This window comes from Bufo bufo, chromosome 5 (assembly GCF_905171765.1).
Source record: "Bufo bufo chromosome 5, aBufBuf1.1, whole genome shotgun sequence".
Lineage (NCBI taxonomy): Eukaryota > Metazoa > Chordata > Amphibia > Anura > Bufonidae > Bufo > Bufo bufo.
Window position 1 is genome coordinate 516,244,153 of NC_053393.1, and position 14,415 is coordinate 516,258,567.

The window sequence follows — 14,415 nt, forward strand, 5'->3', positions numbered from 1 at the left end:
CTTCCACGTTCCTGTACAGTCCCATCCAAAAACTCTTTACTCTGTCAGTGAGCAGCTCGATATGATGGAAGAGGAATTCTGACTCAATCGAATCTTCAACTGACACTAAATTGGCACCTGTAAAATTCAAAGGGTTTTGATATTAAATATAAATGTATGATCTGGCTTGTATGAGATTTCTCTGTTGGTCCAGATTTACATAAAACAGCAACGAGGCTCACAACTTATCCAAGATACAGTAGAATATGAATTTAATATGTAACACTTAAGGTATAAATATAATAGTGTAAGTTGAGGCCATACATCTATAGAAAATGGTAACTGGTTCCAAAAGCTCCCAAAATGTCAACTCAAAATAAGTTAGGCATTATGTTGTGCTCCCCACCTTAAAGGGGTTATCCAATGCCTATAATGCCCACCATATGCCCGGGCCCCTCACAGAGGTTGTACTTACCTCGCTCCCCAGCACCCGCATCGCTTCTCATACTGGCATGGCCGCCGCTGCATCTCCCCGTAACATGGATGAAAACATACGGCATCGGGGGGGTGCAGCCAAAAGCAGGCTGCGACGGGAACGAGCCTCCCTAGCGTCACCCACGAGTGACCCACGAGAGGAAATGCAGCGGCAGCCGTGTCGGCTTCAGAAGCGATGCAGGTGCCGGGCAGAAAGCAACCTCTGTGAGGGGCCCAGGAGGGGGGGCATTATAGGCCTTGGAAAACCCCTTTAAGGCCTCCCTGCATGGCATCCTGTTCTTCTTTGCTGCTTTCTGGGGCCCTGTGCCTGGTGTCTTGATCTCCCCTGCTGCTTTCCTTCTTGGGGCCTCAGTGCTTGGCATCTGACTCAATGCCATGGCTGTTTTACTGCTGATGCCTCACACATGCACATATGCTGTTGACTCAGATGGTCTTTTAATCTTGAATTCCAATCCGCCGCCCATCCTGACCTTCTGCCCATCTACAAGAGTACTTGAACTCTGCCTGCCCTCACCTCAGCCTCCTCTGTCTATCTACACATCAGCCATTGGTAATGGAGACTACTCCAACCCGTGGAATCCCTGTTGGGAGGTCTATACATCCTCAACGGGTTCTAAGGTGAAGAACACAATTCTTTAGATTCTACTCCCATGTTTAAAACAATGCCAAAGCCTTAGCAACCCAGTTGGGCCACCTTGTCTCCAGTAAGCCTTGGGACAAAAAAGAAAATAAAGTTGTTTAAGATAACTGCTTTTTGTAAAAGTACAAACAATATGTTCGTCACAGGATATCTCACTGAAATAAGTGGGGAACATAGCAGCAAGTATTCAAATCCCTTGTAGCACCACTACCAAGTGAAGAGCTACACAGTTCCTATGAAAATCACTGGGATGTTTATGATGATATGCCCATAAGCACCAGATCCTTAGATCGATATATGATACTTTAGCAGAACACTACAGTAACCCCCAAAAAACTTTATATTTCCCTTCCCGTCCTCCAGGCAATTTTCCTATGCCTGTAATTGTGCATACAAAGGCACAATTTCCTCTAGGGTTGCATATGAGTGCACCAAATAAATATTCCTAGAACTCACCATTTCGAAGACATTCCATAGATGATTGAGCCCAATTTCTAGTGTTTGCTGATTCAATAAGATAGCAATGGCCACGGAAGGGTATCCAAGTCTTTCCACCTGATTCTGGACATGTTCCAGGTTGTTGAGGTGGTTCAGTGGGAGCAATAACTTAAAGAAATGAAATTAACACAATTTGACTCTGTGGATAGAAATTCCACATTTTATGTAAGTATTAGGCTACTTTCACACTAGCATTTTAGTTTTCCGGTATTGAGATCCGCTTCAGTTTTGTTCCCATTCATTGTCAATGGGGGCAAAACTGAACTGAACAGAAGGGAATGCTCCAAAATGCATTACGTTCCATTTAGTTTCGTTCCCATAACGAAGAGCAAACAGCAACATGTAGTTTGCTTTCCATCCTGGGACGTCCCCCATTGAATTTCAATGGAGTTATTGACGGATCCGTCTTGGCAATGTTAAAGATAATACAACCGGATCCGCTCATAATGGATGCAGACGGTTGTATTATCAGTAACGGAAGCGTTTTTTGCTGAACCCTGCCGGATCCAGCAAAAACACTAGTGTGAAAGTAGCCTAACTTCTTGTCCTATGATAGCCTTGAAGGACATGGTATAAAGGTTATCTATAGACCAAAACTGACCTTTTAAATGGAAAAGTCAAAATCTACATGGAAGCCACCTCACCAGACTAATGCTGACTCTCCCTGTAATAATCAGGCAGATTGCTCCTGAATCATTCTGTTTGATTAGAGAGAGAACTATGCAGCTGTACACTTCTAGCTGCATAGCCCTCTCTATTCCTGCCCTCTCTATCATCAGTGCAGAAAATAAACAGGAATTTACAACCAGGACAACACTGGAGCCAGGTTGTGCATAGAACAAATGGGCTCCAAGAAAAATCCAGGAGCTGCTTTTCCAATGTCTGGCCTTGTGAATCAAAGAAGCCAGGTAGAGTTTGGCCACAGAGAAGAGTGGAGTTTTGTTGCAACCAGAGCAACGGTGATGCCCTTGTTGCACCAAATTCCTAATTTGCATATTAGGGAGAGCTATAACTCGAGAACGGAGCCACATCAACAAAAGAGAAATTTTTATTCAGGTGTAGAAAAGCAATGTGTCTATGAAAACAGCTTGATAGAGAGATTGCTGGTGACAGACTCCCTTTAAGGGCAAAACACAGATCCGCAAAAAAACTGATGACGTCGGTGTTACATCCGTCGTTTTTGTGGATGCATTGTAAAAATGCCCGCCCTTGTCCGCAAAACTGAAAAGAATAGGACATGTTTTATTTGTTTATGGAACGGACTTGCACACAGAGTCATTTCCTTTTTTTTGGGAAATTAATGGTTCCGCATACGGGCCGCAAACAAAATGGAATGAACATGGACAAAAATATGTTCGTGTGCATGAGCCCTAAGAGCTCATGCACATGACCGTATGTATTTATTGGTCCTGAGTTCCTGCTCGTCCATTTACTTCAGAAGTTAAGTGTTACTTCCCTTTTATATTTGGTTGTTTCCCCTCTGTCTTTTGTGACTGGGCCTCAGGGAGATGCTGGTTCTTTCATATTGGAAGGAACAGGCCATCTCAAGCCCAGACACTACTCCAGGGCTATTCAGGGTTTCCAGGGTCTTAGGTTCCAGTGTATGAACATTCCTACACTCAAGGTCTGTTCATACAGATCGGAGTCAGGGCTAGTATTAGGGTTTCCATAGGTGGTGACTGTTTCTCTTTCCCTAGCTTTGAGGCCTAGTTCCTTTTCCCTTCCCTCCTGTTGTCGGTGTCGTGTTTCCTCCCACATCACTACGTGACAGACCATGTGGACATACGGAAATGGAATGCACACAGAATCATTTTCATTTTTTTGTTGCCCCATTGAAGTGAATGGTTCCACATACGGGCTACAAAAAAAACTTAACAGACACGGAAAAATAATACATTCGTGTGCATGAGCCCTAAAAGTTACATTCTGAGAAGACCAGAGTTTGCCTTTGTTGTAATTTATAAGGAAGTCTTTCATCTTCCCAACGTCTAAAGCTTCTAGCTGATTCCTCACGTCAAGTCTGGCTTCATCTTACCACTTGACTGTTTGCAGATGGCCCAATAATCCTCATTACAAGACGATGTCTTCCATTGTCCGTCAATGTCTATATAAATGCAGGAATTTTTCCTCTTCGGTTCCCCGGCTGCCCATTTTGTGTAGCGAAGCTTCCAGTTATCAATCCAGCGGTACATGTCATTAGTCTAGGACAATATTCAGTAGATACATGTTATTACTAATGAATGGAAGAAACAGTACACGCAAATGTTAAAATGCACACGGACTGTGATTTATAGTGGCTTTAGATATTAAAGATCTTGAAGATTTAAAGGGGTTTTCTGAGATTACTGTGGTATTTAACAGATCTGGTCATGTAGTTGCTTAGCCTATGTATGTCTTCTCCATGCTTTTTTTTTTGTGTAGAATTCTCCCTCCTGACCCGTTTTCACCATGTAAACCAATCCCTCTGGTTTGTTTTCACCCTGTATGTAGCACTTCCTGTTGCTGTATCCAACCAAACCCATGATGCACTTCTCCTTTCTCTGCCACACCCCCAGCACCGCCCATAACAACGCCCAGCTAGTTTAAAGCTCCTCCCACCCAGCCAGTCTCATAGACACTGCCCTATCACTATGGACATAACATCACAGGAAATAGGAAAGCTGCATGGAGCTGCCCAGAACGGGAGATAGGAGCAATAAAGGTAATAGAAACACATTACAGAATTACAGCGACCTTCATAAATAATTATTTTATAGGGTGTTGATGGAAACCAGAAAACCCCTTTAAAGTTTAGTCCTGTTTTATCAGGTAAGTACAACAGGTTGGAGCTGAATCTGATAGAATTTGGAAATGTTGCCAGTGTGGTCCTCTTTTCTGTATTTTACATTGGTTCTGACAGGGCGACTCAGTGGTTAGTATAGTTGCTTTAGGCTAAATTCACGCGATCAGGATTGCCTTCGGATTTTCTGCGCGGATTTGGGTGTGGAAAATCCGCACCGTAGGTCATGCACATTGTATTCTATGGGAATTTGAAATTCTCATGTACACAAAAAAAATTCTGTGCAGAGTTTGAACTGCGGTGCAGATTTTAAGATCCGCAGCATGTCAATTTAATTTATTTTTCAGGACCAGATTTTCTCCATTCACTAAGTAAAATCTGCATGCAAATCCGTATGTAAATCCGCACCAATTGATGCAGATGCACAGATTTCCCTGCGAACACCTGCGGATTTCAGTGTGGATTGTCCATGCATAAATCCTTAACGTATGTGTGACGGACTGAACTGTCACTGGGGCTGCTGGAGAAGCCTGAGGGCCAGCCTCCTTCCTGCAGACTATGGACCGAGAACTGTGGAGACCCCCTGAGACCTTTTGGTGTTACAAGGAACTATGAACCCTGATTTATGTATGTAATTTATATGCCACATATTTCCTATGGCCCATTGGAGGGGCGTGGTGTGGATTCAGCGACACAAAAAGGGTTAACTCTGCACTGAGACTCCCACTGATTGAGTTGGTGATGGGATTAAGATGGTTGATTATAATGGCAGCCGACTCGTAGATGAGTAGATCACCATATGATGCACTCAGGAGATAATCCCATTACATGTGTCTCCTCTTCCCATTCATTAATTATGGAGGGGGTGAAGATGTCTGTTTGCATGCTCATTGTTGATTGCATCAAAGACAATGCCAGTGTGTTTGTTAATTGCGTCACAGACAATGCCATTGTGTTTGTTGAATAGGGTTAGTTTTTGTGTTTAAACTGTACAGGATTGGCTGCTATGTCATGTCCTCAGTTCCCAACCAGGTCCACGGGGGTGGTAACCTTGTTGCAAAATGTGTATATAAGTCAATGCTGTGTGTTCAATAAAGAGTTCCAGTTTTACCCTTCATCATGTTGAGGCTGTTTGGGTAACTGTTCGACACTGGGGATTGCTATACGCTGAAGATTTGCTATACTCCCCTGGTTATAACTACTAGCTCTTGTAAGAGCTTGTTCCAGTTACTTGTTCCTGCTCTCTGAAGGAAGAGAGGTTCACCCACTGGAGCCTGAAGCCTTGTTGTAGGTCCAGGGTGGGTAGGAGACGGTGAGACCTCAACCAAGCTTTGGCGGTTCGTGGGGTCTGCAGTGCTTACAGTGTCAAGTGGAGTGCTTGGAGTCCTCGGGAAGCACTAGGAGCATCCATCGACGGAGGTACCCGGTCGGGGTACCAGGAGATCCGTTACAGTATGCATGTACCCTTACACTGCTGGGGTCCTTGGTTAAATTCTTAGGAAATCTGCATGTAGCTTGTAGGTTCTTCCTGTGTTTACATATTTTTTTCCCAGGGTTCTCTAACTTTCTACCAGACATGAAAAACATAGTTTATAGTGTATTGGCTTCCCCTGAGATAGGGGAATTAGATTTGTGAGCCCCAATGAGGGCAGGGAATGGTGTAATTGATGGCAATTTCTGTATGGCGCTGAGGGATATGTTAGTGATATGCAACTTCATTTTATACACACCTTGTTGGAACTGGTCAAGCCGATCCAGAAAGGTCCCTTATGTTTAGCTATGTGAAGCTTTAGGAAAGATGTGGTGTATTCATCTAAAATGCTGACTAGTTCGGCATCCGAATTCTTGCACACCCTCCGTGCTTCATCCCACTTCATCTTGGTTTTAATAAACTTGTAACTGGCTTCTCTATATTTAAACTGGTTAGAGGTTGAAGCTGTAGTTGGAGCTGCTGGTCTATCCTGGTCTAAATAAGATAAAAGATCAAGAAGGGTTAAACAAAGACCAAGAATAATTACACGCTAGAAATAAAATATCATACAGCGGCTTCAGTAATGCCTTGGTTGGATTGGCCCTCCATTGCTGCAGAGAATCCTCCCACAAAGCCAGACCCTAACACAATAATGGGGCCCAACCACAACATGGCCCATAAGGGTCAGAAGAAGAAACCTTCCCTCATAGGCAGGGTCGGACTGGGGTTCTTTGGGCCCACCAGAGGAAATTATTCTTGGGGCCCAACCCCCCATATCAACAAAAAAGTCTAAAAGATTTTGATTCGAAGAAACACACCCTAGTGGCAAGTTACTGGCTCCAAAGGCAGCTCTAAATTTTTTTGTTTTTTCTGGATCTTTAGGGCCCACTATGGTATCACAACCGGGGCCCATCGGAGTATCCTCTGGTAATCTTGTGAGCCAGTCTGATGTTGCCTGTAGAAGACTGCTGGTGGTTCTTTCTGTACATTGTTGGGAGAGTTCCCTGAATACTTTACAATTTAATTAAAAGTACCATATGCTTGTTCTGTATGACTGAATGAGGACCCTTAGAATAATTTTCTCTTGGGGTCAACTGTACCCCAGTCCACAACTGTAACTTTCTAGTGGTGTAGAGCAAGCCACTCTTTTTATCCCTGTTAATTGGGTTTGCTGTTTTTCTCCATGGAAGAAAAAGGCATCACTGATGGACATATTGCATTAGCTGTGTCACTCCCTAGTCACAACCTGTCACCAAAGAAGTTCACTGTTAAACCAAGTACAATGCCTATGCTTCCAGTTGAATGTAATGATACCTGACACTTAGCAATCTGTTGCTTCATTCTGGAGAAAAAATATTTTTATTTGTAAGCAAATGAGCAACTAAGGCTACTTTCACACCTGCGTTCAGGTGTCCGCTCGTGAGCTCCGTTTGAAGGGGCTCACGAGCGGTCCTGAGCGCAGCCGTCCGGCCCCAATGCATTCTCAGTGGAGGCGGATCCACTGAGAATGCATCCGCCTGCCAGCGCTCAGCCTCCGCTCCGCTCAGTGAGCGGACACCTGAACGCTGCTTGCAGCACATGTTCCTGCATAGTCATCTCACACGGTCCTATCAATCAAGAAGGAGATATTGGATCTGTCAGAGGAAGCAGGAGGAGTAGTGGCTTGGGACCACTCTCAGTGCTCTTAACTGCTCATTTGCATATGGATTAAAAGAACTTTTTCTCCAGAATGAAGCAACAGATCACTAAGTGAAAGTATGAAGTACGTGAAGTATAAAATACCTAGCATTATTGTCTCCTGACAACCCCTCCCTCACTGGCAGCTGTATTGTCCTCTTACCACCCATCCTCCTTTGCAGCAGTATTGTCCTTTGACAACTCCTCCTCCACTAAATGCACTATAGTCCCCAGACAACGCCTCCGAAACTGGCAGCCGTATCATCCCTTGACTACCCTTCCCCTTGGCAGCTATATTTTCCTCTGACAACCTCTCCCCAATAGCATCAGTATTTTCTCATGATAATCCTTCCCCCACTTGCAGCAGTATTGTCCCCATATGTCTCACCTCTCTTGGGGACTTGCAGGATAGGAGCAATGAGGCTGGAGTTGGAGAGAGAGAGACCTTCCCTTGCAGTTTCTCTATATACTATCAGGGGGTGAAGGACGTTTGATGATGATGCTGAAACTGCACCCTCCTAATCTCGGAACAACATCATTGTCAGTGCAGTTCCTTTACTCTTAGTGGGTTCAGGATTGGTGATGTCATCACAGGTCCTTTAGCTTTCTAATCCTGCTGGGCTGATTCCCAGTCTGGGCCTGGTTATTGTCTTGCCTGGGCCTGGTTATTACTGGGCACCTACTGGCAGTTTGGCACCCGGGACAACCCCCCTATGGCCCCCCCTACAGACTGGTCCAGGGCTAGGTGTGATAACGTTTACACTGCCAGGCCCCATCAATCAAAGTGCAGAGGATGAAGCAGTTGCAGAGAGAGCAGAGCCTCTAGGTGTAAAGACAACGCCCTCATTGCTCCTAGTGGCTCATTTGCATATATTAAAGCATAATTCTTCTCAGCAATGAGGGCTCATATGAACATGGGACCAACACAGATGCACATGTAACAGGTCAGCCAATTTCATAGGTACAAATCTGCTGACAGATGCCCTTTAACAAGGCCCAATTCATTTTTTTATCTGCTTCCCCTCTTTTTTTACCATACAGTACTTTAGCTTTAGTAGATCTCATATAACCTACCTTGGAATTTCTGGCAGATGTATCCTTTGTTCAATTCACATTCTTCTTCAGTCCATGTACCGGCATCCAATACAGGTCCACGTTTCACAGCTACACAATCAGTCTGCCATAAAATATAGACATTCCATATTGATCAGAAGGAAAAGAAGCATGTTTTCATATACCGTACCTCAAGAATGTGGGACTATCTCACCTTACGCAGCTGTAGATATATCTGTAGTGTAGCCTGAAATGTTGCATTTAACCTATATATTTTTGTTCTTATTCCTTGTTCTTATTCCTTCATTTTGGGATTATATTCTCTCCCTATGCTGACAGAGTGAGCGAGCTCTTACTGATGGGATATCAGAGCTGTGTTGTGCGCTCTGAGCTGAGTACTATTTTGAGGGGCATATGCCTTTTTGATCACTTGGTGTGGCACTTTATATGATGTTAGGTGACAAAAAAATGGCTTTTTATTTTTACTGTGTTTATCGGACAGGGTGGATCATGTGATCATGTGATTTTTTTTACGGTGTTCACCTGAGGGGTTAGGTCATGTGATATTTTTATAGAGCAGGTTGTTACGGATGCAGTGATATCTAATATTTTTTATTTTTTTTCACTTTAATACAATAATAGCATTTTTGAAACAAAAAAAAATATGTTTTAGTGTCTCTATATTCTGAGAGCTATAGTTTTTTTAATTTATTGGGCGATTGTCTTATTTAGGGGCTAATTTTTTGTGGCATAAGGTGACGTTTTATTGGTACCATTTTGGGGGGCATACGCCTTTTTGATCGCTTGGTGTTGCACTTTTTGTGATGTAAGGTGACAAAAATGACTTTTTTTTTTTTACACATTTTTTTTTTTTACTGTGTTTATCGGACAGGGTGGATCATGTGATATATTTATAGAGCCGGTCGTTACAGACGCGGCGATACCTAATATGTGTGTTTTTTCTCTTTTTTTCTCTTTTTTATTTAAAAAATCTGGGGAAAGGGGCTTTTTTTTTTTTCTTTTTTTATGTGAAACTTTATTTATATTTTTTATTAAAACCACTATTTGTACTTTTTTTTTTAAACTTTATTTCTGTCCCACTCTGGGACTTCCACTTTTGGGCATCTGATCCCCTCTGCAATGCATTACAATACATCTGTATTGTAATGCATTGCCTGTTAGTGTATTACACAGAGTTATACACTAACAGGTTGCCTAGGAGATCGGGCCTGGGGCTGGATATCCTCGGCCCCTGTAGAAGGCAGGTCCCGATGCCGTGAAAAGCATTGGGCAGCCTGTGCATGGCATTGGGCTGCCTTGTCACCCATCGGGTCCCCGCCACAGCAGCGCGGGGACCCGATGGGCTTCCTCTCCCGCTTCAAACCCCTTCCATGCCGCGGTCAGAGCTGACCGCAGCATAGAAAGGGTTAATCTGCCGGCTGATAGAGCAGGGGCCTGGCTATCAGTGACTGCCAGGCCCCTGCAGTGATCGGGCGCGCACCGCTATGGTGCCCACCCTATCACTATGATGTAATAGTACGTCCAAATGCAGGAAGTCACTTGCCGCCATGACGTACTATTACATCATGTGTCGGGAAGGGGTTAAAGAGTAAGGTTTGTATAATGTCCCTGCCCCAGTAGCACCCAGCCTGTCTTTGCATTACATTCATAGACTACATTTTCAGTTGATGCTATGTAATACTTCATTTCACCTTTGGGGAGCTGTAGAAAAATAGATTACTTGCTATCCTTTTCTCTAATACCGTAGATTGTAGTTGTTTGTTGGGGGTTCTAGCAGGACGCACCTTGTGCTCATTTTATCTCTAAGTGACTTTTCTAACAAAATGTCCAAAGTAAAAATCCCCTTTGAAGTGGTTGTGCCACCATTAAAGTGGTTGTCCTATGAAAAATAGACTACAGTTTTCGAATCAGCACCTGGATCTGAATACTTTTGTAATTGCATGTAATTAAACATTTAGTATAGCCAATGAGTTATTCAATACAATCTATCTGTATAGCGCCTCCTGCTGTTTGTTGCTTTCTTATTTCTTTGTCCTGCTCACTGAGAAGGCCACACATGCTCAGTTACATCCTTCAACTGCCCCCTGAGCTGTGATAGGGAGAGCATAGACACGCCTCCTGAGCTGTGATAGGGAGAGCATGGACACGCCCCCTGAGCTGTGATAGGGAGAGCATGGACATGCCCCCTGAGCTGTGATAGGGAGAGCATGGACACGCCCCCTGAGCTGTGATAGGGAGAGCATGGACACGCCCCCTGAGCTGTGATAGGGAGAGCATGGACATGCCCCCTGAGCTGTGATAGGGAGAGCATGGCCACGCCCCCTGAGCTGTGATAGGGAGAGCATGGACACGCCCCCTGAGCTGTGATAGGGAGAGCATGAACATGCCCCCTGAGCTGTGATAGGGAGAGCATGGACACGCCCCCTGAGCTGTGATAGGGAGAGCATGGACACGCCCCCTGAGCTGTGATAGGGAGAGCATGGACATGCCCCCTGAGCTGTGATAGGGAGAGCATGGACACGCCCCCTGAGCTGTGATAGGGAGAGCATGGACACACCCCCTGAGCTGTGATAGGGAGAGCATGGACACGCCCCCTGAGCTGCAGCAAAAAAGACACTCCCCTTGAGCTGTCAGCTTGATATAAATCTAGCAGAGCAATAAATGGGGAGATCTCTGGATCAATGTGAGGTGCAGGGCTGGTTGTAGATTTGTTAGAAGGAGATTGTCGTGTACTATATTATGTCTGATTTTATTTTTTTACATTGGTCATAGGATAACCCCTTTAAATGTTATTTTGATATAATTCAACATAAAAAACTATGAAATATACTTTCTGTTACAAGAATGCTCCAGTTGTGAGATATTTTCTTTAATACATTACAGTGGTGCCCCCTGGTGTTTAATCTGTATAGTAATGTACGCATAGACCTACTGAGGAGGCCAACCATGCTCAGTTCCATCCTTCAAGTGTCATCATCCCTATCTACCGTTAGAAGCTGTGACAATTACAGGGAGAGAATTTCAGCAGAAAGGAGACATGTCCCCTCAGAAAGGCCCCCCCCCCCCCCCGAACTGTGATAAGGAGAGAGCTGCAGCAGAAAGGCCACATACCCTGAGCTGTGATAGTGAGAGAGCTGCAGCAGAAATGACATGTCCCCTCAGAAAGGACAGACACCCTGAGCTGCGATATGGAGACAGCTGCAGCAGAAATGGCACACACTCTGAGTTATGAAAGGGAGAGCAGAAAAGACAATGCCCCCCCCCCCCCAGCTGTGACGGGAAAAGAGCTACAGCAGAATAGACATGCCTCCTGAGCTGTGATAGAGAGCTGCAGTAGAAAGGACACACTCCTTGAGTTCCCAGCTCACAATAAACCTAATAGAGCCAGGGCTGGTTCTTGTCTTGTTAGAATGAGATTGCCATGTACTATATGATGTCTGATTTTCAGTTTTTACTTTTACGTTGGCATAACCCGTTTATAACACAATACTTTAGTCAGTGTGATTGCCACAGTACTTTCCTGTCACTTGCAGAATATTTCCTATAAGCCCAGCCTCAAACTGAATGTACAGTATATATTGTTTGCTAGCTATAAAAAAAATGCAGCAAAATATATATATATATATATATATATATATAACTTACATCATCATCATAGGCATACACATGACTTCCTGAAGGATGACCTTTGGCCCAGTTTGTATAATACACCCCACTTTGATCTGTCCAAAGAAACTTGTGTTCTGAATTCACATCGTTCATTCCGATCCAGACATCAACCTTTGCATCTACTAAATTCGTTGTCAGGAAAGCTAGAATAAAATATACCGAGATGATATAGAGATGAGCAAATTTCTTGAGATTTGTTTTAGGTCCAATTCTAATGGTTCAAAACATTCTATTCAGATCCAAATGGATTCTAGCTGAATCTAAAGTGCTCCAACTCACCTAAAAATTGGTATATGCAAAATAACTGTGGAGCCCCAGTTATGGGTCTTCAACACAGTGAAAGCCAGATATCCCTCAAAGGAAGGTAAAAATTGGTATATGACACTGAGGTCTCTGAGTGTGAGAGACACACACAAAAGGACAAAAAAAAACTTAGTGTTTTAAGAGCACTGGTTAGCTGAAAGGCCTTTGTTGGAGTCTTGAGGGTGCTCTCTTTCATTAAGGAGACCACCTAGTATGCATGAGGAATATTTTAGTCCAGCCAACATCAGCATCAGATAGAAAAGTTTTAGACGCCAGTCTTAAAAAAAAAAACCTGTGCTGGTGGTGGATCCGCTGAAGTTATGTAGAGGCGCCGGCCGCATCCAGCGCTGCTTCTAAATGTAAGCCAGCTTCTTAGCTGGCTTACATTTAGACCATCTTCTACGCCTAAACCAGGAGCAGAAAATGATGAATGAGACAGGGCTGCCGGCCCCTTCCACACCATGCCCGCTTTTTTAGACCTGGCATGAACGGGAAAAAGTCGCAGATTGCGGCGCAACTGAGCATTGCGCCACAATATGTGCCTGAAAGACGCCTAATACAAGCGTATTTCAGGTTAATAAATGACCCCCAATGTTCTTTTTTTTTTTATGGGAGACAAGATATTTGAATATCTTTCCCAGAACCCAAAGGTAAGCAAATTAGCTTTCCTCTATGGAAAAGCGCTGATTGAACCATTTAATGCTACCCCCATGGGAAAAATGTCTGGTAGCCTCAAACTGTTCAATCAGCATTTTTTCATATTAAGAATTCCCCCTGGTGGTAGCCTCAAACTGTTCAATCAGTGCTTTTTCATAAAGGAAAGCTAATTTGTATACCACGTGTATAGCACGTGGCCGCAACATAACAAAATGTGAAAAAAAAGTGAAAGGGTCTGAAGACTTTCCAAATGCATTAAACGTGGCCATGTACTGATAGACTGCTGAGATCTACATTACTTACCTTGTGTCAACTCATCATTTATGGTGACCAGATTTCCTCCAAGGTTTTTACACACAGATCTAGCGCCATTCCAGTCAGCCACTTCATCGGCTTCATTCCCATATATTTTGTAACACTGAAGCAGATGAAATAAATTCATTAGAATTGCTATGAAATAATTAAAATTGTTGGGTCTACAGAGGTAGGCTTCAATCGGTGGTTTTCCACTTGTAGCAAGACTACAACTCCCAGTAGGGTACAACCACATGGCGCGGTTGTGCCATGGTTGCGAGCTGTAGCAGACTCCAAATAAGTAGGACTGAACTGTTTAGTCAGTCTACATCAGGGGTGCACAATCTTCAGCCCGGGGGCCACATGCGGCCCTTGATACCATTCTGTGTGGCCCCCAACCATCTGGTAATAAACATGTATTTTTCATGTTTTCTCGCACTAGATGGGAGTCCTGGAATTGTAACTAGACATTAATGGTATATACTGTATGTTCAATTTGCCATCAATAGAGTATTTCAGTTGTTAATAAGCCTTTCAATTTTATTTTCGGCCCTTGACATTTGTTCAGTCTGACAATGTGGCCCACACCCAGAAAATGCTGTGCACCCCCTGGTCTACATTGTTAATGACCACTTAGTACTGTGAGTGCTGTGCGGCCATTAACAATGCAGATGAACTAAACTTCAACTCCCAGCAATCCTGAACAGCCTACAGATATCAGGGCATGTTGGGAGTTGTAGTTTTGCAACAGCTGGAGGGCACAGGTTGAGCATCCCTGGACTAAACAGTGTGGTCCCAATAACTTTCATTAGAGCCCGTTGCGGCTCATACAGCCGTGTGGTCCCTAACGCAGCGCGGCCACGTCGAAACAGGACCACA

The 14,415-nt window shown here is 43.9% G+C and overlaps 1 protein-coding gene across 1 annotated transcript in view; it reads right to left on the reverse strand.

Annotated features, from left to right (window-relative positions):
* The window catches only part of LOC121002868 (macrophage mannose receptor 1-like), a 92,753-nt gene that overhangs the window by 3,251 nt on the left and 75,087 nt on the right, over positions 1-14,415 (reverse strand). Inside the window, exons 21-27 of the mRNA XM_040434497.1 lie at positions 13,546-13,660; positions 12,259-12,425; positions 8,614-8,716; positions 6,122-6,357; positions 3,648-3,813; positions 1,571-1,720; positions 1-117 (exon numbers count right to left, since the gene is read on the reverse strand). Coding sequence (XP_040290431.1) covers positions 1-117; positions 1,571-1,720; positions 3,648-3,813; positions 6,122-6,357; positions 8,614-8,716; positions 12,259-12,425; positions 13,546-13,660 — 1,054 coding nt within the window. The remainder of the gene's footprint in view (positions 118-1,570; positions 1,721-3,647; positions 3,814-6,121; positions 6,358-8,613; positions 8,717-12,258; positions 12,426-13,545; positions 13,661-14,415) is intronic.